A 27,359-nucleotide genomic window follows, 5' to 3' on the forward strand; every position below is an offset into this window, starting at 1 on the left:
GACTAGAGGCCCGATGCGTGGGGTCCCTCGGCCTGGCCTACGGGGATCAGGCCGAAACCGGCTCTCCGACATCCTCCAAGGGGTCCTGGATACACACCCCAAAATCGGGCTCCCTCCTCTCTGGTTTCAGGTGCATCACCCGAGAACCGCAGCTGCCAAGTCACCACAGCTCGGCAGCTCCTGTGCTAAGCCATCTGCCCCCTGATGGTCAGTGCACGTTATAGCTACTGGCCGGTCGGCCGGCCGGTCAGCCGGTCGCTTAGGCTTTTATATACTAGTATATAGATTCCACATGTAAGATTTAAAAGCCACAAGTCAATTGTTTGCTTTCTGTTTTAAGAACCATTTGGACGATATGGACAATAAAAACCTACAAAACCTTTTAAAAATAGATTTACTCTCTGCTGTCAGGTTTTGATACTCACCTGAAAGTATGAAACTTCTGAAACACCAGTGGCAGAGACCTCTGTGACTACGGATAATGACTTCAAATCACTTGATAAACACAACGCAAGACAAGTACCAACAATCTGTAAGACAGTCAAATCCCCCAGAATACTTAGTATTACTGCTAGACTGCATCGCATACAAGACAGAACGCAAACGTTCACAGAGGCCTAAACAGCAGAAGCACGTAGCCTGGCTCCTGCCACGCATGTGTAGCCTGCCAAGGAAGGTATGCATCCGCCTAGCTGCAAGAACGAGGACACACAGGCACTCGCATACCCATATCAAGGATCCTCAAATTAAGTGTTGCAGAACCAACATATTCGACAGAGTCTACAATATTTTCAAGAAGATGATTAAGCTATGGAGGGGGGGAAAACTACGGGGAAGACAGAGACTTAGCAACCATAGCACCAGGGAGACTCAGTACTGAGCTTCTGATGACTTGCATCAATTCCTATCACAAATTGTAGCTCTTACCCACCACAAGGCTAGAACAACATTAAATCACAATCAAGAGTGTGCTATCAACCTTTCCGTGAAAAAGAGAACACTTGACTAATGCCACCAATAGTTCCATATCTTCATAGACATCATAACACTACTCTGAACTTAGAAAAGTATCCTATTAACATTTAAGAACAAATAATTTCATGTTTTATTCTTTTTCGTAAATCAGTTAGCTGCTATATTCTAAGATAAACATTATAGGAAATACTAAAGGAAAACTTACCCCTGTGACTCGGGCAATTTTGAACATTCCATAAGCATAAAGTTCAATAAAACCAGAGCTTCCTCCAAGGACAAGAATATTAAGCCTAATTAAAAATAATGCAACAAGCTGAGGACAACAGGGAAGATGCAGTTCTTAAACCAAGATATAAATTGTTCCTGCTCTCATACAATCTGCATGCTAAAGCTCCCCTGTGGGGGAAATGAAACATCGAACAAATTCACTAATACTCAATATTCAATCACATCAGCCTTATTGCATTTTTTCAAAAGAACATCATCAATTTTTCCTAGCCTAAAAAACATCAGTTTACAGTAAAATAAGCATCTATTATTTTGGCAACGATTACCTTTGTATACTCCCAATAACAAAATAACCCTTTTCCCAGCTAATACAAAGTGCCATCAGTTTTATCATGGCTCTGATGCTAAATGTACTGAACAAGCTTAAAGACCTTGAATATTTAAATTTAAATTTTAGAAACTCTAGTACTTCAATCCTCCTTTGCTTGTTATTGAAAGAAACAAAGGTACATTATAATATTGTTAAGCTTGACACAATCAAAGACCACACAATAAAAACAAGTAAACAATACATATTAATGTCTGTATATTGTTCAGAGGTAATTGTCAGCAATAAAATAATGACAAGTAAAGAAATTGCCCTTGAAACTCTGAAAACTGCTTCAAATACCAAATATCGACTTTAATAAATTAGACTTGTTATTTAAGATATGTGCAAAATTTACCTGACATCTCCCAAAAGCTTAATAATTTCATCAGAATTTTCTTCACTAAAATATAAAAACAATTGGGTTATTTTTCAACTATATCCTTCAGATAATAAAAAGATTATCTTACTTGAAAACAAAATGTCATATCTTACCTAAATATTTTTGAGGTGTTGCTATAACTAGAGAAAAACAGAGACTGGGGTAAAAAACACTCTTAATAGAAACATATACTTTAAAACAAATGAGATAATTGTCACAGTGTTAAAATTACACAAAAATCTGTAAGATTAACTCCAATGAAATTAAACTCTGATACTTACTTTTTTGGCAATGTAGGTAATTTAGGTAAGAGAAGATTTGATTCATCTTCAGCATTATAAAAGGATGTTAGAACACTAAAAAACAAACAAACAGAAAAACCAGCATTATAAAAACACCAAAGATTTTACTTCTCTTTCCATTTAAAAATATACTAGTTTTTTTAAATACCCAGTTTTATACATTATACGTTACCAAGTAAACTGATGCCACACATATTTTACCATTGTAAAACAGTTATAACGATCACACACAAGAAGCAGAAGAGCAGAAAATCCGTAGGAAATTCTTCATTTACAAAAGGGTTTATTTCTGCAAAAAAATCAGTCTGGCCACTTTACATTTAGTGGAACAAATATTAAAAAACAATTATCTCAGCATATAAAATATACTCATATGTAGTTAGCATTAGATACTGACTGAGATGAATGATTCCTTAACTCTCATCTAAGAACCGTCACTAAACCTGAGTAGGAGAATAATTTTAAAGAACACTACAATTATTTTATCAGTTAATTATGAGTCCTATGGCTTATTTACATTTGGAGATTTGACAACCCAGCAGGTACATAAGAAGACACGATGCATTTTGAAACAGTCTTATTTACCCACCCCTCACGCCCCACCGCTTTTCCCTTAATTCTACCTCCAAATAAGGTTGTAAATAAATGAAAAGGTAAAAAAAAAAAAAGATGACTTGGCAAGAATTTCCCCCCACTTTAACACAAACTAGGTGTCCCAGGGGATCCTGGAGTCTCCATAAAACATATCTAAACTATTTTTAGAAAGTGTGTTAGAAATACACTTAGCAGCTAACTAGTCTGGGGTAGAAATTACATAGTATACTCTGCTCCTCTAACATTCTGCAAACCCACATGACCATCTGTAACTCTTGATTATCTGATGATGGATTAATCACTCTGTTTTATCTACTGTGAACTTCAAACCCCAGGCTAGATCCTTGGTACCCAATTCTTTACAAGTCTCCCTTAGGAAAGCTGTCAATTAATATTCAGATTTTACAAATTCATTTGATATTAATTTAAAATTTAATTAGAAAGGAAAAGCTAATGGAAAGAAAATTACCACATTTACTCAAAAAGCTTTTATTTTCAGTATTCCCCAAACCCACTGATCCTTTAGGCCATTTTTACTGCAAACCTGGTTATTACTGACTACAGAGACTAAGACAAAATTATTTTCATAAAATAAGGAAACTACTGGGACCAGGACACAGAAAGAAACTACGTAACATCAAACAGAATGCTCCATTCAGCACTTTTCATACTCTAAGAATATTTACGAAGGCACAAAAAAAAAAACAACAAAGCTTCAGACGAAATAAATAGTGAAAAGCAAAACAGAACCTCAACGTGCGAACCAGTCATTTTAATTGCTATTACTCAAAAGTATAAAGCAATGATGCAAACTACAAAAATAACTAAAAAGGAAAATCTTGGACATTCAAACATTACTGCTCCATAAAGAACCAGATTTTTTTCAGAAGAAAAAAAAATCTAACAAAGCATGAAAATACTAAAGTTAAATGCAATGTACACATACTTAACATACTGCAGACGGATCACGAGAATTCTCGCTTCCTATTACTAGTACACAGTGTTTTACGAAGTATCATACTTTAAAAAGATATTAGCTTGTAAGAACATGTCATAAATAACTTCAAAATGCAATGGGTATTTAATTTTAAAGCGTGCTTTAACATTTACGTAAAACATTTTTTGTACTCGTTCATAGAAACTTATCTGGCCACTGGGTAAAGCTAGCAATAAAACTACTGGTCTGCAATGTGTTAACATACAGATATCCCTAAGTACCCATTTTAAAAAATGAAAATTTCAAGAATTCCATCCTATTGTGACTACTGGGGTTTTTCTTTTCTTTCCTTTTGAATTATTTTACCTGCTTTCTGCAGTCACCTCCATCCAATGCATACAAGAAACTGGAGCCTCCACAGAAAAGGAGTGCAGGCTTTCAGGTTTTTCCACATCACACAAAACAATTTTCTTGGTGTCAGCAAGAGCAAAGGCCAAAACTAAAAGAAAAACGTATCATCAGAAAAAATTAGTGTAACATTCAAGAAAAATAAATGGGTAGTTCACTTCTTGCCCAGTTTTATTACCTATAATAATAAAGGCGTAATATGCTAATTAGACCGGACGACCTTCTGGATGAAGCTGGGGCCGCAAGGAAAGCCTGGGTCCTGGGTGCCTGCTGGCGGCCGGAGGGAAGCCCAGGTTCCGGGTGCCAGAGGGAAGCCAGGGAAAGGAAGGCCTACTCTTGCACATATTTCGTGCATCGGGCCTCTAATTTTAAATACATTGTGATCACAGAAATCATTAAACCTAAAAAATCCTTTCTTTAAATAATATTTTAACCCTTTGCACTCGCTTGCTTTTTTTCTCGATTCCTTTATTCTAATGCTAACCGTGTCGAGTCACACTAGACATCCGAGTGCAAAAGGTTAAAACCTAAATGATAGCTTTGCACATAGTTAAGCTGTTATCTAAGCTTATTTTCAAACTAGAGGCCCGGTGCACGAAATCGTGCACGTGTAGGGTCCCTAGGCCTGGCTGGTGATCAGGGCCAATCATGTTCCCTGCCTCCCCACTTCCCCGCTTCCTCCTTCCCTTACTCCCTCAGCACCCGTTGCTGCTGGTTGCCCGCCATGTTCTGCGCCACCCCCTGGGGGTCAGCGCATGTCATAGCGATCGATCGAACTCTTGGTCAAACTCCTGAGGGGACACTTTACATATTAGCCTTTTATATACATAGATGCTCAAACTTTCATGAATAATCTACTACTTCCTCACGTGCTGTACTTAGCATCTTGCACATCAAAGCCTCTAGACTGGAACCTAGCTGCCAAGCAGAAAATACAAACCAGGTCTCAACAGACGAACAATAATATTGTATCACCAAGACATATTGGTCCTGTAAACATGCCTAAAAAGCAAAGAGAAATTCCTTCCATCTGCTTGGTTCTTGGAAAGTATTTTGTTCCCCTTTTTTGTTTCTAACCCCTAATGGAAAACAAGGCCATCACTGTGACTGAATTATCAAGTACACTTTCTCTACCTAAGTCATTGACATCTTCCTAACATATCAAATTTAACAATCTGTGAATAGTGGGCTATGGGTTTCATTGTATACCAACACATACAACTAGGCTAGATGTGAGGCAATCCAGGTTTCCTCCTCTTTAAAATGATTTCAAGCAATCTTGAAATAACCAATACCTAAAAACACGACATTTTTTAATGATAAAAATATCATCTACTTAAATACATTTTAACACACTGACTTTCATGATTTATTTTTCAGATCCTGGTATTTTTGGATGAATACTGCAAGATATCAAGATGTTACTTACAAAAGTCCTCTAATTTTATATGTACTTTTTAAAAAATATTTATTTTTATTGATTTCAGAGAGGAACATCAATGATGAGAGAGAATCATTGATTGGCTGCCTCCTGCATGCCCCCTACTGGGGATGTGCCCTGACCGGGAATTGAACCGTGACCTCCTGGTTCATAGGTCGATGCTCAATCACTGAGTCACACTGGCAGGCTACTTTTTAAAAAAATAAAAGATTAAACAACAGCTGAGCTAAATGAGTACAGATAAAAATAGTTATCTGTAAGTAATGGGCTTTCAGGGCATTTTTACATATTTATATTTAGCTAGAAAAAAATTAATCAATGAAGGGTACATAAGAGCTTACAAAAACAGTTCCGTTTTTTTCTTAAAGCACCAATGATTACCGATAAACTTTAGGCTATGTGATTTACAGCATTTTGCTGTACTGACTGTATGTGTACAACAGTTTAAATAACAACTGTCATCGTAAACACAATACACGGGAGAGAAGAGTTCAATCCGCAGAGCCACTGCCAGGTACAATATTACAAACTACAAAATAAAGGACACCTAGAGGAAAAAAAATCATACAGGAATGAAATAAATGAGGTCAGAGGTGACAGTCCTTCAGGTGAGGCAAGAATACATGCAGAGAGAATATCTATGAGCCAGCCATTTAATGCTAAGGAACATTTTTGGAGAAAAAGAGCCAGGATGGCAGTGAACTGACCAGGGAGTGGTAGGTGAAGTTTGGGTCAAACTGTGCAGGACAAGACAACGAACAGAATAAAACCAAAGCATTTTGTATATTCTTCCTAATTTCATCTTAGAGTTACCTTCACCAAGAAGTCAGATTTTATTCTGGAGAAACAAGATGGTAGAATTATTTAAGTTCTAAATAAAACAGTTTAAAATATTCTTAAAAACTAATTTCCCAAACTGGTATTTAAAATTCTAGTATATAATGAGAACAATAAATTCTTCCTGGTGTTAAGCTTTCTTTAAAGAATACTCTGCGAATAATAAAAACATATTTTTTTATAATACTATCATTACGTTTGCCATCCGGTCTCCAAGCCAGACAGGTCACTTCCTTTCCTGTATTTTCATTCGGTGGAAAACTCCAAACTCGATGAAAACTTGCAAGGCGATGAAGTAAAACCTAGGACAAAACAGACATAATGGCATAACATAAGAATCCATTTCCAAAAATAAAATAAACCTAGATCCCCACTATTTTTAAATTATCTTAAGTGTATTTAGCTATCAGAAGAACGAAGACAACAGTGTTTGAACGAACTTAAGGTATTTTCAAAATAGGTGGAACAGGTCTAATTTAACCCTATACTCTGCCCATTTTCCTATCTTTATGTCAACAGAAAACTTGTCTTTTGGAAAAGAATAAGGTTGTCCAAGAAGATAATGACCAAAAATTTAATGAAGAAAAAAAAAAAAAAGAATCACAAATAGCACTAGAAAGGTAGGAGTGATACAAATAACAGCAAACTTGGAATCAGACAACTTGGAGTCTAACGTCAGCCATGTCACTCAGACCATATCACTCTCTATCCCTCTTTAATTGCAGTCTTCTAGAGCAGCGGTTGCCAACCTTTCAGACCTCACAGAACACTCCGGTTGGCGACGGCTGATCTAGAGAGACCCCAAGGCATCCCCCTCATTCCTTGGGGTCTCTCGATCAGCGGAAGGTGTGGACTCCTGCCTGGCTCACTCACACTTTCCAAAACTACTTACTCATCCTCATTCTTAGTAATTTCAAGAGCTTTTCAGTTCTCAGCTACCTGTGCTACAATGATCACATCTTCCACCTCACCTCAGTAACTCCCAGGGTCACACCTTTGACCTTGTCATTACCAAAGCTACAAATGCTCCAACAAGCTTCCCCTTTCCATCACTGCCTCTATCTTTCCAGCTCATCCCTACTTACACCCAGCTTTGATTCTTCAACCTCACCAGGGCATACAATCCACGGATTCTACCACCTATTCAGTGTCCCTCACTCCACGCATGCCCTCACTTCCCTACTTAACCAGGCTAGAACCCAAGGTTCATCATTACAATCTTGCATGTACTTCACTCTTGCATCTACTTCCCTTGCACCTCCCCTGCTTTGTCATACTTGCAAAACAACATCCCTGGTTAAACCCAACCATGTCTGCACCCCGGTAGCCAAGAGAACAGCAGAGACATACAACCATGCTCACTAGTTTCCCTCAAAAACTGCAAGACCCTTAATTTCCTGCGGCTCCGGCCAGCAATCCTATTAGGTTTCCCTAGTCCACTTTGCCTTGTCGGCTTTTTCACACCTCTCTTTTCTCCTCAGACTTCTAATATTCCATCCTCACTCCTGGACAGCACCCCTTCTTCTCATTGAGACAATAGAAGCAACAAGTGCCCACTAGTACATCTACTCATCTGGTCCCTAAAACCGCCCTTCCCCCCGACTGCTGTGGCTGTACTATCTGCACCAGGGGTCCTCAAACTTTTTAACCAGGGGCCAGTTCACTGTCCCTCAGACCGTTGGAGGGCCGGACTATAGTTTAAAAAAAAAAAACTATGAACAAATTCCTATGCACACTGCACATATCTTACTTTGAAGTAAAAAAGCAAAATGGCAAAAACACCCGCATAAGGCCCGCGGGCCATAGTTTGAGGACGCCTGATCTGCACGCCTCTCCGGAGCAATGACATCGTCAAAGCTCCCTGGCAGAGGAGGAAGGTCCTTGAGAAAGTAGACATCAGTACCCTGGAGACAAGGGCAGGGCAGGGCAGGGCAGTCAACACAGCGATGTAGCCCTGAATGCTAAGTGTCCCGGGCTCCTAAGTTCTCCTTACATCTAGTTACCAAGCTTGCTGCACACAACACAACCCGCACCTGGCCAGGACACCTGCCAAAAGGCCAGAGGAGGACGCACACACAGGTGAAGGTTTCCTTACAACATGGATGCCAGGTAATGAGACCTCTCAGCGGAAAGTTTGGATGAAGCTCAAGAATATACTGTCAACTAGACATGCTGTCAACACTAATGCACCCCCCACCAGGAATCCAGTGAGCCTTCTTCGCTCCCTTGTTTTAAAGGTATTTCTAATGGACGGTGGCTATCCAGCACATAATACAAAACTTGGGCAAAGACATACAAATGCTTAAACACATCCTCTGTGGCAGGTACAGGCATGCACATCTGCAGCTAAAGTTTGACAGTAACTCCTCTTTCTTCTGCTGCTAAACTGCAAGCTAACTTGGGGTCTGTGGACCTACCTCTACGAGTAAGTGGCACGTGATGGGCTTTTTCAAAAGCCCAGTTAGCAAATAAATGACCAAAAGAGACGGGCACGCAGGACTGTGTGTGTGAAAACTTATTTTAGCCACAAAGTACATAAAATAAGCACATAAATGGTCTTTCCCGTATATGGTCCCTTACACTTTCACTGGAAGTGTACAGCCGGCCTGGAAGGGAGAGGGGTAGGCAGGTGGCCCGCCCGGCCCGCGGAAGGGGAAACTGAGGCTGGGGCGTCTGGGGCTCGCTCACTCACCTCGCCCGCGGTGTTGGCCAGAGCGATGAGGTCCCGCTTGGGGGACCAGACCAGGAACACGATCTCCTGCGGCAGCTGCTTCTCTCCCACCACCCGGAAGGACGGGAAACAGGTCGGAAACCGCAGCATGGGGGCGACTCTGCAACAACAGCTCGGTCGGAGGCCCGCAGGGGCCCCCGCGTCCCCGGCGCCCCCGCCCCCGCCCTCCCCCCGCCCCCCGGGAGCCCGACCGCGGCGCTACCTGCGAGAAGCCCAGGGCAGCCGGCGAGGCCGACGGCTTCCCCCTCCCTCGGCCCGCGGCGCGCCGGCGCCTCCGTGCAGCCCCGCCGCCGCCGCCGCCGCCGCCGCGCACTCGGGCACTTCCGGCGCCCGGGCTTCCTCGCGAGAGGAAGAGGGCGGCGTGGGCGCGGGGCACGGGGGGCGCCACTGAGCCGCGAGAAGCGGGGCTGGAGCGGGCGGACGGGAGCGCGCGGGCGTTGTGAGCCGGAGACGCGGAGAGCGCGAGGGCGGGACAGGCGCGGGGCCGGGGGGGGGGCGGGCTGAAGGGGGCGGGCGGCGCGCGGGGGGCGTGCGGGCGAGCCGGACGCGGGGCTGGAAGGGGCGGGAGCGCGCGGGCGGGGGCGCGGCGCGAGACCGCAGGCGGGTCTGTGGGCCAGGCTTGTGTGCGCAGGTCTTATCGGTTTTCGGGGAAATTCCTTGCTTTCGGTGAATGGACAGTTACTGGTTTGTGGGTGTGAGTCCTAAGAGACGAAAAACAACGCAAACTTTAGGTCCTGGTCGGCTGGTGCCTCCTTTGACGGTTTCTAAACAGGTGTTCAGTCCGGGGTGCTCACAGAATCACCTGGTCCGCCGTCGCCAACCTTTCGGACCTCACTGACCACCGATGGTCGGACCACCGGTTGGCGACCGCGGCTCCCGGAGAGGTTTTGCACACACACACACACACACACACACACATACACACATACACACACACACTCTCCCGGGCCCAGGCAGTAGGTACCCCAGGCCAATGAAGAGAGAACTAATACCCGATGGGACCCAGTGTTTATTAAAACTCTCTAGGTGTTTTCCAAGTTGCAGCCAAGGTGGAAGGGCCCGCCTCTGAAATCTCTGACACAACTATCTGGATTCTTTATCCATTTAAGCCTCACAACCCATTAGTGGTAGGAACCCCACCATGATAAATGTGGGCTCTGGGACCCGTCCAGGATTTATCCCATAGCCATTGGAGAATCGACTAGACTAGACTCTGGGCTACAGGAATGCACACGGGGCAGGGGCTCTGCAGAACCCACCTGATGCTTCCTGATACAGGACACATTTAAATGTTCAAAAGCTCCCCCACTTAAAACTGGGTTGAGAGAAAGTGACAGTATTATCCTGTGATTCTGGAACTTAAAAATCTACGGTAGAAACCATCTACCTTTCACTTCTTTTACTGTTCGCAGGAGAGAGGTGGCAGATCTTCAACCTTCAACAAGCCCCATCTTCTTGCCCTCTATCTGGATCTAGCCTGGCGGGAATTAGGTGATAGGGAATTAGGCTAATTCATGCAGCAACTAATATTCCAGGCACTATTTTATGCCAGACACTGTTCCTGAGTGTCTTCACCTTTCTTTTAAAACATTTTTGATTGCTTTTTAGAGAGAAAGGAAAGGAGAGGAACATCGATTTGTTGTTCCACATATTGATGCATTCACTGGTTGATGCTTGTATGTGCTCTAGACCAGGATGGAACCGCAACCTTGGCATATTGGGTCCAAGCTCTTAACCAATTGAACTACTCAATACTTATCCTGCTTCCTCTCAGAGACGGACTTTTTTCCTTGCCGAACAATTTATTTAGCATGTTTCCCATTTCTAAGGTGAGAATGGACTTGCCTTTGTTATTCATGAAATGCATGTTCAGGTATTAATGTTCTGGGGTGGCAATAACGGATAATTTGGATGATGGGGGTCCAATATCTATCTCCTTAACATTCCTATGGAAAATGAATGCCCGTTTTCCCGAAACTCATCCTGAATATGAACCGTCATAAAACACATGAAAAGAACAGGTAGAGGTATGCACTCAATGCTACGGACACAGGAGAGTAACTACCTGCACATTATGAAGCCTCACAGGAGTGAATTTCCCAGAAGGCATGACGGCACAGGAAAACAGCACAGCATGAGTGTGGAGTTCAGGATGTGGCCAGGAGACAGCAAATAATTGTATGTGGCCATAGGAGTGCCTCGTGTGTACTGATGGGAGTAGGGGGCAGGGATTATTACTGGAAATGATCCAAAGTAGCCAAGGACGAGAGCTATATTAACAGTGTTCCCAGCCTTTTCTTTTCCCCATTGCCCCATAAAGGAGATTGTGGATTTAGCCACTCCATTTCCTTGCCTTTCCCGTTCTCCGATGAAAACATTGATTGCAAATCGGTTTGTTTGTACTTCTGTGGCACAGAGTCAAGCAGAAAGGGGGAAAGCCCAGGGATCGGTTACCAGTGCCTTTTTAAAGAGGCAATGGCAGGAGATGGTAAAGTATGGAGGTGGGGCGGAAGGAAGGAAATGTGGGAGAAAATACACTTTAAGCATTTCCATGCTCTTTATATCCTCTTTCTAGTGCTTGCGGAAAAAAATGCAAGAACTAGCTTTTTTGAAATAACTTTTTGGCAGCTAGGCTGCTTTGATCACTACATCCCTTGGGCTGGCTCATGCTGATGGCATCTTTCCAGGTGTTATAATATGTGGCGTGGGATTTTGAAGGGCCAGACTGCTCCCCACACGTTCACTGGGGAAGGGGGGTCGTGCTGCATTACAGAGAGGTGTAAAGGTACAGGAAGACAAGCTGGGTGTGGGGAGGAGATTCCAGAGACATTTCTGAGGTAGAAGAACAAGAACTGATTAGTGATTAGATTGGAGGGATGAAAGTCAAGACTGAGGTTGGGATATTTGGGTGCACAGATTCAGGGACTAGAGAACTGGTCGTTGTTGGGTTAGGGGTGCGGGGATGAGGGGAAGGAGGAGAAAGTGGACCAGAGCAGAAGAGTTCAGTGAAGACGACATCAGGTGGAGGCGTGGTGCGAAAGTCTGTAGTGGCCAACGGTGGCTGGAAAGGCAGGTTGGAAGGGGAAAGGTCAAGGCCCAAGCAAGATGTGGGACTCACTGAGCATAGGGATGAAAGAGGGAATTGTGCCGAAACCGGTTTGGCTCAGTGGATAGAGCATCGGCCTGCGGACTGAAAGGTCCCAGGTTCGATTCCGGTCAAGGGCATGTACCTTGGTTGCGGGCACATCCCCAGTGGGGGGTGTGCAAGAGGCAGCTGATCGATGTTTCTCTATCATCGATGTTTCTAACTCTCCCTCTCTCTTCCTCTCTGTAAAAAATCAATAAAATATATTTTTAAAAAAAGAAAGAAAGAGGGAATTGTGTGGGGTGGGACTAATGTAGGCCATATGAAAGCTGTTATTTTGAGAGGTCTATTTTGAAGTCGTAAAATAAGCAAATTGACAAAACTTGCTGGAAAGAGAAATAAATGTATGTTAGTGTTAGAATCTCTCTGTCCTACTACGGTTTCATTCATTAGGCAAAAACAAAAACAACAACAACAAAAAAACCTGACTCAAAGTGGCACAAGTAATAACGAGAATGTATTGGTACAAATAAATAGCAAGGCCAGCAATAGGGCCAGCCAGCTTCAGGCCAGGCTAGACCCAGCAGTTCATACACCAGGGACCCAGCTCAGGGCGTGTGCCATGAGGCTGGCTCCCCTGTGGTCCCTGGAAGACTGCTAACAGCACCAGGGCTACATGCTTCATTCAGAGGGAGAGCAAACACCTCTCCACCAATCACAAGATTAAAGTCCTGGGCCTAGTGATTAGACCAACCCCTGTCATGAGCTTAGCGGGAATCAATCACAAGTAAGGGGATGGAATTATGCTCAATAAAAAGCCCTCCCCAGAGCTGGAAAGGATGTCAGTCATCCTTCCCCCAAATCCCATGACAGGCATACAATGGGGAGGGTGGAAGATGCTGCCGAAACAACCCAGTCAACAATGTCCAATATGACAGTCATAACTTCTTAAAAAGTAGCTTTAAGTATTAAAAGTGCATTTGGGAGACGTTCCATCCTGGCACGGGGAGTCTAAATGGTATCAATTCATGATATTCTGCTTGTCTCCCGCAACCCTTTCAGTTGCTGTTCTGGGAAAGAAATTCAGAGACCTACTCATATGACTCCCACCTGGAAAAATAAGTTCGAATAAGAGCTACAGAACCAGTATTTGTATACTAGTATATAGGAATTTATCCTAAGAAAATAAGACTTAGAAGTACGTGCATCACAGGGTCGTTTACAGTAGTGAAAAAAAATGCAAACAACATAGATGTCCAACCATAGGAGACTGTGTTTTAAAAAAAAATACAATACATATTGAAGAACAACATGTTTATGGAAAAAAAAAGGGGGTATCACACAATATGCATTTACAATTTCATTGTTGTGGGAGAAATTTAGAGCATCTCTCTGTATAGCTCCTGGAAGAACATACCGTATTTTCCGGCATATAAGACGACTGGGTGTATAAGATTTTCCTGGGTTAAAAAGTCGTCTTATACGCCGGAAAATGCGGTACGCAGAAGCTGTGACAGTGCTGACTGCTGGGTGGCAGGATGAGAGCTGCTTTGCCTTTCCTTGGAGTTACCTGGCCATGTATTGCCAAGTTAACAGGCAGGAGCCTTTGTTTCCTTTGCCCTCTAAGCATGTGGAATGCTTAGGCTGCCATTCCAGCTTTCTCCCACTCCTCACCTCCAATTTGCAGAAGCAGCAGCTGGCCTATCTATTCAGGCTGAGACCACCAGATGTTACCCTTCTAGTCTGCAGGGCTATGCAGCAACTAAACAGTGTGAGAATCTCAACTGTCCCACTAATGGGATAAAACTCACCTCTCAGAGCTCTGAGATCTGCTTGCTTACTTTCCCTCAGTTTTGCTGAGTTAACATTTATACTGAATCACCTGAAATCAAATACTAGAGATCTTATCTTCACTTTATTGATTGCAATGCCCTTCTTAGCTGACCCTCAAGTAATTTAACCCATGCCCCAATGTTCTAATTAAAACTGTATCAAATCAGTGAAATTGGATTTTCCTTTGCATTTTGTGCAAGCGTTCCTTACCTATGCAGCTCTGAGCATATTAGCTTCTTACTCGTGTAGCAGTTAGGGTTCTGAGGCATAAAGCAGCATGTTAAATGGCATTTCTACTCACTCAATATGTATTTATGAGCAGCTACCAGTCGAAGGGTGAAGAATGTGTTAGCCTGGCCGTATGCTTCCCAAGGTTGTAGGCAGGAATAGAGAGATCACACATGCCGCAGTCAGCTGTGTCTGACATCACCATATGCACAGTACAGTGATGCCCACAGGCCCCTGCCGCCCATGAGCTAAAAGTACAAGGGAAACAAGTACAAAAAGTGTTCTAATACAAGGCATGAGCTAAGCACATCAAAAAAAGCATAAATGGCCCTAGCTGGTTTGGCTCAGTGGATAGAGCATTGGCCTGCGAACTGAAAGGTCCCAGGTTCAATTCCAGTCAAGGACACATGCCCGGGTTGTGGGCTCGATCCCCAGTGGGGGGCTTGCAGGAGGCAGCACATAAATGATTCTCTCCCATCATTGATGTTTCTATTTCTCCCTCTCCTTCCTCTCTGAAATCAACAAATATATATATACCAGAGGCCCGGTGCACAGATTTATGCACGGGTGGGGTCCCTCAGCCTGGCTGGTGATCAGAGCAGATCAGGACCCTCTCGCCCAGTCCCAATTGGGGCGGCCGGCCAGGGGGAGGGACCGCGAAAGGTTGGCTGTGGGAGCGCACTGACCACCAGGGGGAAGCTCCTGCATTGAGCGTCTGGCCCTGGTGGTCAGTGCGCATCATAGCTACCGGCTGGTCATCCCGTCATCCGATCATAGTGATCACTTAGGCTTTTATATATGTGTGTGTGTGTGTGTGTGTGTATATATATATATATGTATATTTTTTTAAGCATAAATGAAAAGACACACACACACATTTTTATTTCACCTGCAGGTGGTGTACTTTTTCACTAGAGACACTCACAGGGATACTGTGAAGGGGGTGGCATCAGATCAATCAGACCACCTTTTTGAAGGCTGTGATTTTATATTTAAAAATTAGTCAAACTGCTCTCAGATTTTTGGTATTTTATAGATTACTTTGAAGAGGCCAGACATAAACTTTAGTGTTTTTCTTAAAATAAACTTGGAGGTAGAATTATTTTAAGTTTAAAGTCTTCCAGATAAGGCTGCCAGTCTTGCACACACAGCATATCCCCAGCATTTAAGCCCCTCAGTGTTAGGACAGTCATCCTAGAATTTAGCTACTCTAAATTCTCCCCAATATTGTTTACGTCTGTTTTCCTTTTTTCTGGTCCTTATAAGAGAGAGAAAAGAGCAAGTTTTCTCCATACCTTAGGCTTGCCTACTATTATGGACTGAATTATGTTCCCCAAAATCTGTATGTTGAAGCCTTAACCCCCCAGTACCTCAGAATGGGACTGTATTTGGAGACAGGGTCTTTCAAAAGGAGATTAAGGTAAAGTGAGGCCCTTAGGGTGGGCCCTAGTCCAATCTGACTGTTAGCCTTATAAGAAGAGGAAATGTGGACACAAAGAGACACTAAGGATGTGTGGACATATAAGAAAGACCACGTGAGGACACAGAAGGTGGCCATCTGCAAGCCCAGGAGAGAGGCCTCAGAAGAACCCTGTCAGCACCTTGGTCTTGGACTTTCAGCCTCCAGAACTGTGAGAAATAAATTATTGTTGAAGCCACCCAGTCTGTGAAAGTTTGCTATGGCAGCCCTAGAAAACTAATATACCTACCATCTGAAAACCTCTAGAAAATTCCATGCTTTCATCAATTTTTTATTGAGTACCAACAATGCTTAAGAGACATAAAAGAGTATAAAATGGCCTAGCTGGCGTGGGTCAGTGGTTGAGTGTCGACCCATGAACCAAGAGGTCACCTGTTTAATTCCAGTCAGGGCACATGCCCTGGTTGCGTGCTAGATCCCAAGTAGGGGGCATGTGGGGACCTGCAGGAGGCAGCCAATCAATGTTTCTCTCTATCCCTCTCACTTCCCCTCACTCTAAAGTCAACAACAAAAAAAAAAAAAACAAAGTGTATAAAATTGACATTAATAAACTAAAATCTTTGGGGGAGACAGAATCTGTACATATAATCATGTAAGAATAATACATGAAAAGTGCCTCAAATGTGGTGCAGAACCCCAAGGGATTCAGAGAGGAAGGTATTGGTTAGTATCAGGGACTCATGCAAGACTTCCCAGAAGTTTGTCTCAAATTTCTCCCAAGACCTAGTAACTGTCTCTTTTTTATTGCTAAGGATCAGTCCCATTTTTCATCTAATTTCTTTATATCATTGTGAATGTAAACAGCAAAATGTGTGGAGGTAGATTCTCATGTTGATATCTGAAGTCAGCCACTTTTACCAACTTTCCAAAGTATGAAAATATTACTTTAGATACCCAAGAATCAATGTCCTCAACTGTGAAAAGTAGATATTAATAATATCTATCTTGAAGGGAAATAAATATGTAAATAAAAATAAATAGTGAATAACCAGGGCAAGGACATAATGCCAGGAAATGTTAGTCAAAAAAGGAATAAGCAGACTGAATCACCAAACTATTCTGCCTTCTGCATTCCTTTTATAAAGAGAGAAACTTACTGCTTAGGTTAAAAGACGAGATGATGGAGCAAGTCCTAATTCTAAATACCTCATTCATTCAACAGGTGCTTTTATTCCATCAAAGGACAATTGCAAAAAGTACTTAAAAATAAATATTTAATAATAATGTAACCATAATTATAACCTTTATATCTTTAGACTTCCTTTGTCAAAATTCTTTCCATCATTTTCAGATTCTGTCTGAAAAAATTGTACTTCTCTTTACAAGTGGGTTTTAAGCCATTGTACAATATTTTAACATTAATTTAAAACATTTATCTTGACATATTCTTATGTAATGTAAACAAAACCTCAGATTTTCATTTTCTTCTGATTCTGCAAAAGAATGCTGTACACATACTTTTCAGATAAAAGAGGCTAAAATAATATGATTGGAAGGGAGTTAAAGAGAGAAAAAAAGACAGAGAGAGACAGAGCTGGTAAACCAGCTAAGGATGGAACAACTCACCAGGTCTCCAGAGACACTGCTGCGGGGTCTATAAACCAGCAAATACCACCTGCCTATTATCTCGCTTAGAACGGTGCACACCTTTGAAAGTGACAGAATTTAAGTCCAGCCTGGCACTTTCAGAAAATGGCATCAAAGGTTGGACTATAAATCTTTCTTATTCTCAAGTCACTGGACATTTAAGAGCAAAGATATTGATGGGCTCTTTCTCTCCTTTTCTTCTTCCTTGTAACAGATGTATGATTCATGGCTTGTCCTTTAGTGGTCTCCATTTTCATCTTATTACTTTTTCTCTGCTTCTGCTTTCTGACAGCTCTGAAAAACAAGGTGCTAAATTATTTTGTAGAATGAGCACAGTGAATAATTAGATTGAAGTTTAATTAACTAGCTAACCAAATAAGAAAACAGAAGGGAAAGAACTTACTGTATTATAAGCATAAATCCTCAGAATCCTAAACCATAATAATAAGGAGATAGTCAGAGGCCTGACCAAGCAAACTATTTGAGAAAAGACATTTCCTTGAAAGATGGCTACTACAGATTTAGAACAATCTATTCCGGACAAACACACAACAGAGGTAAATAGTCAAGCCAATGAATTGGGAGTTTTTTGGGCTGGGGTTTCTTATTCACTTTTATATATTTTTTTACATCTGTACTGCTCAACTCAGCACTTCAATCTCCAAATCCTTGAATTACATTTTTCAGAAAAAGGACAGATAAATTCTGGCAGTTAGCAGAGGTGGAAAAATGAAATAGCACAATAAAAAAAACTGACAACACTTACGGAAGCTCATCTTTAAGTCCTACGGCTAATTTTCCTTGCCTCAGTAAATATCTAAAAGTCCTGGCAAGTGCCATATAGGATGTCCACATTTGCGGTCTCTGTCTTCTCGAAGACTCACTTCAAAATGAACAAGTTGGAACTCACCCTCTAAAAACACTAACCCACACCAGAAGAAAACCAGATCCTTTGTTTCTGGTACTCTCTGAACTAACTTACAGGCAATCTGTAGCTGAGAAAGATTGCATCTGTTCATTCTCTTTCTCCAAACTAGCAGAATCATGCCATTTATCGTATCACCAACCACGGAGGAGCTGGGGCTGCCAGCCCTGGCAGACTGGAACCTTCCCATGGCTATGCAGCAACATCAACTGTTAGATTCATCCTCCTCAACTACAACAAACCCCAGGGAGAAGCTTATTCTTGATCTTCCCAGGACCAAACCTGTGAGAGAAGCTTCATAAATTACATATAATTCCCCAATGAGCCAAATTCAGGCCTCACTTTTTGTTCATTCAACATATAGGCGAAGTGTGGGCATAATCTTTGGCTTCAAGGAGCTAAGAGACCAGACAAAGTAGACAGCACTCTTCCCTTTCCTCCCCAACTTTTTAGAGGAAGAAATTGAGGCTATGAAATCATCCAGCGAGGAAGTGGCAGAATGAGCTTGATTCTAGAACCTGTGCTGTTAATTACCTTAATACGGTATACTCTACTATAAATTATTTAGGTGTGTAAAAGGCTAAGCATATAGTAATAACTAAATAAATATTAGCTATTATCAGTAGCTCCACATGACTATTATTCTCAGAATTTTGCTTGACAACTAAGTTTTTCCATATTTATATATTTTGCACTATGGACTGGGGTATCCTACCAGATTATAAAGCAAATAAAACAATCATTTTTTTACCGTTTTGTACATGTTATATAAATCTCCTTTCCCTCCAGCCATTTTTTAAAAAGTATGATGATGTCCTGATAAGTGATGATTTTGCAAATTTAATGAAATATAACCTCTTAATGGCAAAGTCAATGAAGCTATGCATGCCACTATGTAAAATTTAAACATTTTCTTTGGCTGATCCTCTTATAAGAAGAATCAAACACGAACCAGATTTCACTAGAGAATACAGTACACAGAACAGAAAGAAAATATTCACTTGTAATATGAATAAATAAAACTTTCCAGAGATAAATTTTTTCAACAGTGATGAAGTGATCAGCATAAATCAATTAATTATCTTATGTTTCCTTAAAATTAAATTGACCTAGTATTTGTCCTCTAAATTATAGGTAATTATATAACTGATAAAGTGAGCTTTAACCACAAGAGGGAGCCAGCATCATTCTAGTTCACAACCAAAGGAAAATTAATACTAAGGGAAAGCCAATTAATTTGAGCAGCTATAAAATATGTAAGATGAAAAGATATTTTATGCAATTTATGCTAAAAAGGCTATTAAAATTATTTTTTCTATTGTAAAAAAGGGTTTGCATTTTCAATTTCATTATAAATTTTTTTAAAGCTTTAGATAACTGTTAACAGGAGTTCAGTTAGCAGTTTTCTCTGAGAGAAGTACCACATCCTAAGGCAGTGGTTGGCAAACTCATTAGTCAACAGAGCCAAATATCAACAGTACGATTGAAATTTCTTTTGAGAGCCAAATTTTTTAAACTTAAACTTCTTCTAACGCCACTTCTTCAAAATAGACTCTCCCAGGCCGTGGTATTTTGTAGAAGAGCCACACTCAAGGGGCCAAAGAGCCACATGTGGCTGGCGAGCCAGTTTGCCGACCACGGTCCTAAGGAATTTGCTCTTTGAATTAAACTTGATAAAATGTAGTACTAAAAGATACAAGATGGTTTCCTTCAATGAAAACAATGTATTACTTACTACCAAATAGACTAGCCAGGGCTATTTTTGAACCAATGAAGAGCCTGCAATATATTACCAAAATGCAAATTCAGTTTCCATGGATCCTAAAATCACAGAATCAAAGGCTGAGCATGTTACTAACTCCTGTTTGCAACCAGAATTACACTGTAAATAGTGCAACAACCCTAGACCAATAGTTCATTAGGTTGTATTCTATTTTGAAAGGTTCCTAAGGAAAAATATTTTGTAAAATTCTTCAATACACCTCTTTAACTAATTTAAAAATTACCACAGCCCTGGCCAGTGTGACTCAGTTGGTTGGAGCATTGTCCCGTGTACCGAAAGGTCAAGGAATCGATTTGGAGTCATGGCACAAACCCAGATTGCAGTTTAATCACGGGAGGCAACTAGTAGATATTTTTTCCTCTCCCTCCCCCTCTCCCCTCCTCTCTCTAGAATCAATAAAAAGCATATCCATGTAGTGGAAATCATTATTTAAAATAAATTTGGTAAAAATAAAAAAGGTAGGCAGAATTCAAATGGCTGGAAAATAATGAAACAAAATAATTTTCAATGACAAATAAATAAATAAAACTCTATATATAACAGGCTAATAGGCTAAGTGTCCTTCCAATCGTCCAACCAGTTGTTATGACACGCACTGACCACCAGGGGGCAGACGCTCAACACAGGAGCTGCCATGACACACACTGGCCATTTACAAAGAAACGGCACCATGGACCTGGCCCCGACAAAGCAAAACTCGGCTTCCCCCAAGTGGGACACAGGCCCCACCACCACCCCGGAGTGACACCCTACCAAATCACAGCTGATGCTGTCGAGACCCCCTGGCGCAAATTCGGCCCACAGCCCAGCCCAGAAATGGTCTCTGTGGGCGCCGGGTAATGATGTCATGTAGCAACACCTGGCTTCCTCTTCCTAGCGACTAGTCCTTGCATTTTCTTCAGCCCAGGAACATGACTTGCTTTATAGCCAGGTACAAACATTTCACACTTTAACCAAATGTCTGTGAAGCATTTTCCTGTGCCTCATCTCATTTGATCCTCACAGAAGTCCTGGAGTAGGTAGATAGGAGATTTGGTGGAATCCTATTTTCTTTCCATTAGCCAGAAAATGGAGATTTAGAAAGTTTAGAAACTTGACCCAACTAAAAAGAAGAAATGGTGGACCTTGAAAATGACTTCAGGTTTTCTCACTGCACAGAATATAGTCAAACACTGCTGCAGCTAAATATTTTACCCTTTGTTCTCCCTGCGTGTTCTACAATAATCTGCTTCGGGTTGGTATTTACTACTTGTTGCTGACAATTACCTGAAAGAGAAGTTGGGGTGCTTCACTGGGCTGGAAAAAGTTTAGCTAAATCAGAAAGCAGGTTTAATTAAGCAAGTTTATTCTATATATTTAAAAGGCTAAGTTGACTCATGCGTGCACAATAAATATAACACTCTCGCTGGCAACAATCGCACCCATGTGTTTCAATCTGTCATTGTCGATCATGAATTTGGTTGACAATTCTATTATAGAGAAAGGGCAAATAGTGATATTAAAATAGTTCTTCTAATTAATTTCCTTTCAATGTGCATGAATCCGTGTACCGGGTCACTAGTATTATCATAGGTACCAAAGAATTGGATACTTCTATAACTAATAAATAACTTTTTTCTTTTTTTAATCCTTGCTCAAGGACATGTTTTTATTGATTTCATTTTATTATTTTTTTTTTACAATATATTTTTATTGATTTCAGAGAGGAAGGGAGAGGGAGAGTTAGAAACATCAATGATGAGAGAGAATCATTGACTGACTGCCTCCTGCATGCCCCACACTGGGGATCAAGCCCGTAACCCAGGCATGTGCCCTGACCAGGAACTGAACCATGACCTCCTGATTCATAGGTCGACACTCAACCACTGAGCAACGCCAGCTGGGCTATTTTTATTGATTTGTGAGAGACAGAAGAAGGAACAGAGAGAGGGAAACATTGATGTGAGACAGAAACATCGATCAGTTGCCTCCTGCACGTGCCCTGACTGCGGATGGAACCTGCAACCTAGGTATGTGCCCTCACTGGAAATTGAATCTGCAGTCTTTTGGTATATGGGACGATGGTTGAACCAACTGAGCTACACAGCCAGGGCAATAGATCTTTTTTTTAATCACAAGTCATCTGAGAGCTCAAACTTTGATCCTGATCTCAATTTTTGTGTAATGTTAAACTTGGCTATCTGATCTTCATATCAATAAAACAAGAGGACTCAATAACTATCATCCCTTTTAATTTAAAAGAAAAAGCATAATCATTCAAGTTAGCCCAGTTGAAATAGCAATGGTTTTTCTAAGTATGCCACTGTCATTGGTATGACTTTGCTCTACATAATAACCAACACCAAATATTGGTGAGAGAAGGGAAATTATAACAGAAAAAAGGTAAAAATTAAACTTTAAATATTTAAATATGAAATATGTCTAAATATTTTTCTTGAAGTCTCATATACTTTAAAGAAATAACTTCATCTTCCAGTATGTCCACTGTGGAATCATACATTTTACTGCATCTGAGATTCCTGCTCCAGCTTTACCCACTACCATGTGTCTACAGCCAGTCTGTCCTGACTTAAACAGCAGATGCTTCAATAAAGCCTGAACTCTCGCCCCACAAATTATAATCTCACACTAACCACAATATAACCAGAATATGAGGTAGAAAGTGACTAACTTTATATCACTTTCTACCTTATATTCTGGTTATTTTCATGTCTTACCTATAAAATTCTAAGCTCTTAGACTCATCTTCATATCCTCCTTCCCCCATCCATGCAAACAATACAACAATTACTTTAGCACTTTCGAATCTTCCAATTATTGCACACTTTTGTGGATTACTCTGTATAAGTCACACAAGGAAACTTTTCTTCTAGTAAACAAAAGAATTCAACTAACTTGCTAACTGTCGTAGCCGCAGAGATGCTAGGACAAGTACTACGTTTGTGATCTAATTCACCGCAAATGAAGCAGCCGTCTCGAGGGCCCTCGCAAGAATGACCGGGAAGAGCACAGTGATTGCAAATGCTACAGTGGACCCAGGCTGTAAAATAAAAATTGAGTTTTAGAAGAGGTTCATTTAATGTAATTTTTCATTTGATTAACCTTTATGATAGGGAACCATGAATAGTGTTTACTTCAATTACTGTCACAGGTTTGCATAGCTGGATATAATTTCACTAAAGAGCCCAAAGCTAAGGGGCTGGAATGCCTTATAAATCAGCTAACTTCTGTCTGAGACATGGCAACAAATTTAGTCCTTCTCTAGTGAGTCATGTGACCTTAGAGCCACTGACACACGGGGGCTGGCTGCGTGACACAGAGCCCTATTAAAACAAGCCAAATCCAATGGCACACGGAAAGAGGTTAGTCGTCATGGCTCTCTATGAAGTAGAGAATGTACACTTTGGTAATTATAAAAATTAAAAAGTAAGTAAATTAATACAGGTCTCTATAGTGATTTTTTCTTTTATAAATGCAGTTACATACAAATCCTATCTAGATGAAGAAAAAATCATCTGTTTTCACAGGATCTCAAACATTAAGTCTAAATACTTACAAGGCTTTACACACTTTTTGCAGAGAAAGCAATGGTTCCATTTCCTGCCATCCTACAAAAACAAATTTTAAATTATATTTAATTTGTCATTAAAAATCAAGTCCCACAATTAAAAATTAAAATGTCTTATTAAAATCTGCGTAAATTATTAATTCCTATTTCTCACTTTCCTAAGCTTCAAAATTACATACTTTGATTTTAACATATGCATATCTCCACTCCACTCAATGTCTCATTGATGGGCCCCAATTTCCTTAACTCTACAACTGGAGGGATTTCTCTAAATGATCTTGAAAGTCCACTCCAGATCAAGCAACCCCATCTGCATAAGGAAGGACCCAATGAAAATTTCAAGAGAATTAATGATTCATAATTTTTACGTGTCAATCTGGCATAATCCTTAATAAAATTCGTATCTGAGAACTATATAATTTAGAAAGATAGAGATGATAGGTTACTATTTGGGTGATTTTAAAACTGTGAAATAAAACATACCTAGATAAGTGCATGAAACACGTATGTCCAGTTTAATGATTCTATAAAGTAACCACTTATGAACCCAACAGGTCAGGAAACAGAACACAATCAGCCTCCTGGACACTTCCCTACGTGCCCCTTGCAACCCAGCTTCCTCCTTCCCCAGAGCAGTGACACCTAGTCTGGCTTTTGTGATGGTCACTTCCTTGCTTTTGTTTGTTTACCACTATGTGTGCATCTCTATAATAAAGTTTTATTTTCCACATTTTGCACTTTTACGCTTTGGGCATCCTTTTTTAAGATGAAAAATACAGATAACTTCTAAAAGAATTGAAAATATACGTCATCAAATATGTTAACAAAATTAAAAACTAGTATAACCAGTAATAAAATTGTAAAGTTATGAAAAATGTACTTTCTATTAGTTATAAATATATATCCTCTTTCCTTTGAAGAATAACATGTGCTTATCGGCCAAACTAAACTTCACATGTTCTTTCTGAGTAGATTTATCTATAATAATAAAAGTGTAATACACTAATTAAACCGGACGACCTTCTGGACGAAGCCGGGGTTGCAAAGGAAGCCCGCGTCCCAGGTGCCTGCCAGCGGGCAGAGGGAAGCCCAGGTCCTGGGTGTCAGGGAAGCCGGTGCTGGCAGCTGGGGGAAGGAAGGCCTACTCTTGCACGAATTTCATGCATCGGGCCTCTAGTTTAAAATAACAGAGCAACTCAAGGGTGATTCCTAAAAAATAAAGAGGAGGTCTGTCCCATGGAGTCCTTCCTCCAGGACATGTTATTAATTATAACTTCACCGGAACAGTGATGGTATCTAATACTTCAATGCCTTATTTGAAACATCATAATTCGGTATGCTTAACAAAATTTAGTGCCTTATTTTAAACAGTAATAATCTTAGCAGCCATAGAGTACCATATAAAAATAACTTCAAGTAATTATTATGATGACAAAGTTAACTGTGTTACATGCTGTGGAGTTGGCTCCACTCCTGGCAACCCCATGAGTGAGGGATGTCTACAATGTCCTGTCCTCAACAGCCCTGCTCATCTCCTAAGAACTCATGCCTATGGCTTACTTAACTTCAAGGAAACCTTTGGAGCAGCGGTCACCAACCGGTAGTCCACAGACCACTGGTGTCCGTGAGGTCGGAAAGGTTGGCGACCACTGCTTTATGGAGTCTATCTCATATTTGATCTGTCTCTTTTCCTGATGCCTTATTTTCCCAGCATTATTGTTTTTCCACAGGACCCTGCCTTCTCAGGATGTGCCTGAGGTAGGGCAGCTTCAGTTCTGTCATTTGTGCCTCCAGCAATGTTTCAGGCTTACTTTGCTCCAGGACTCTCTTATTTGTCTAAGTATTTTTTTTAAAACCTGTTGTACTTTATAATTAGAAATAAAATGCTGCATTCAAGTATAATTAATAAATGATAACATATTAACACAATTACATTAACAAAATAACATTAAATGTAATGAAAACTAGTAAAATAAAGCTAATATAGTTGAATAAAAATGTATTCTAAAAAAACTTATACCTTGGATGTGCATGAATTACAGTGCTCACAGTGTTGATTCTCTAGAGAAACATATCGTTGACACAGAGGACAAAACCTACAGAGGAAAGAAAGACTTGGAGAAATTAGCTGCATATACTTATTGAGATTCACAGAGTAGATAAAATTTTGCAAGGCACTCATTACAAAAACTGGGTATAATCCAAATTTTATTGAATACAAAATTATGGGCCACAGTTAAAAGTAACAGAACCACATGAGTCAATATTAAAAGCATTTTAATGTTAGATATACGGAACTGATACTCAGTGACATGAATTTCCAGGTCCCACTATGATCTTACCTATACCCTTCTTCCACAGGAAGGATTATTTTGTTGGGTGGAATATTGGTGAAAATACGCACAGGAGACTGTTTCCGACCTGTCTTTCCATGTTTATAAAGTGCATGATTATCATAATCTACCTAGAAAGTTTAAAAAAATGGAAAAAGAAAATTTACTCAAATGAGTCAATATTCCTTAAGATTCTTTAACCAATAAATGAACAAGCTGATGCCAAGATACAGGTTAAAGTAAAGTATTAATAAGAAATTCTTAAAAGCAAGAGTTTACTTACTAATGAGCAGCTTCAGGAAGGCCTCTATGGCAGTGAAATTTCATTATAACAACAGTAAAATTTGTTATGACAAATTCACATTGCCTAACATTGAGAACAACTCTGATCCTTTATCCAATATAATGGACTTTACAAGAAAGGCTATTATGTAATTAAGAATTTAGATTTTGTAAGAAGTACAAATTGGTAGTCTCAAAATAGTCATGGGGACATGAAGTGCAGCATAGGGAATCTATAATAATAAAAGCATAATATGCTAATTAGACTGGATGTCCTTCCGGACAACCTTTTGGATGAAGCTGGGGCTGCGAGGGAAGCCCAGGTCCTGGGTGCCAGAGGGAAACCGGTGCCAGCAGCTGGGGGAAAGAAGGCCTACTCTTACACAAATTTTGTGCATCGGGCCTCTAGTATAGTCAAATAATCCCATATAATAAAAACCTACTATGCTAAGTATCCAGTCGTCCGGTCGGCCATTCAACCAATCAAACCATAATATGCTAATGATATGCTAAGACTGCTCAACCACTCGCTATGACGTGCACTGACACCAGGGGGCAGACAGTCAACTGGTCGACCAGTCGCTATGATGTGCACTGACCACCAAGGGGGTAGACGCTCCGACTGGAAAGTTCGCTTGCTGCTGGGGTCCAGCTGATCGGGACTGAGCAAGACAGGCCGGACACACCCTGGAGCCCTCCTGCAGTCCCTCCCCGGCTGGCCAACCTCCCATGTCCCTCCCTGGCCCCGATCGTGCACCAGTGGAGTCCCTCAGCCTGGCCTGCACCCTCTTGCAATCCGGGCTAAGTGGACCGCCCCTCCCCCCCCCCCCAGTGCATGAATTTCGTGCACTGGGCCTCTAGTACTGTAATAACTATGTATAGTGCCAGGTGGGTATGGGAAATATCAGGGAGGTGGGGGGGAGCACTATGTAAAGTACATGATTGTCTAACCATTACGCTGTACAACTGAGACTAATATAAAATAACATTGAATGTAAACTGTAATTAAAAAACAAATCTTTTCAAATAATTTCATTTTTGGCATTAAAAAAA

At 41.0% G+C, this 27,359-nt stretch overlaps 2 protein-coding genes across 3 annotated transcripts in view; both read right to left on the bottom strand.

Annotated features, from left to right (window-relative positions):
• ANAPC4 (anaphase promoting complex subunit 4) overlaps positions 1-10,661 on the bottom strand; it is a 34,074-nt gene extending 23,413 nt beyond the window's left edge. Inside the window, exons 1-10 of one of the 2 annotated variants that reach the window (XM_079766674.1) lie at positions 10,590-10,654; positions 9,405-9,903; positions 9,164-9,302; positions 6,668-6,773; positions 4,152-4,284; positions 2,234-2,308; positions 2,066-2,092; positions 1,929-1,973; positions 1,181-1,265; positions 426-530 (exon numbers count right to left, since the gene is read on the bottom strand). In XM_079766674.1, the coding sequence (XP_079622800.1) occupies positions 426-530; positions 1,181-1,265; positions 1,929-1,973; positions 2,066-2,092; positions 2,234-2,308; positions 4,152-4,284; positions 6,668-6,773; positions 9,164-9,292 (705 nt within the window). In that variant the 5' untranslated portion in view covers positions 9,293-9,302; positions 9,405-9,903; positions 10,590-10,654. Of the gene's footprint in view, positions 1-425; positions 531-1,180; positions 1,266-1,928; positions 1,974-2,065; positions 2,093-2,233; positions 2,309-4,151; positions 4,285-6,667; positions 6,774-9,163; positions 9,303-9,404; positions 9,904-10,589 lie in introns of both variants that reach the window. The other variant, XM_079766675.1, reaches the window with a different exon arrangement.
• Positions 10,662-15,297: 4,636 nt separating this feature from the next.
• ZCCHC4 (zinc finger CCHC-type containing 4) overlaps positions 15,298-27,359 on the bottom strand; it is a 42,157-nt gene continuing 30,095 nt past the window's right edge. The window contains 6 exon segments of the mRNA XM_079771865.1: positions 15,298-17,662; positions 17,664-17,709; positions 23,019-23,163; positions 23,680-23,731; positions 25,712-25,787; positions 26,034-26,155. Of these exon segments, the coding sequence (XP_079627991.1) occupies positions 17,639-17,662; positions 17,664-17,709; positions 23,019-23,163; positions 23,680-23,731; positions 25,712-25,787; positions 26,034-26,155 (465 nt within the window). The 3' untranslated portion in view covers positions 15,298-17,638.

The sequence above is a fragment of the Cnephaeus nilssonii genome, assembly GCF_951640355.1.
Source record: "Cnephaeus nilssonii genome assembly, chromosome: 1".
NCBI lineage: Eukaryota > Metazoa > Chordata > Mammalia > Chiroptera > Vespertilionidae > Cnephaeus > Cnephaeus nilssonii.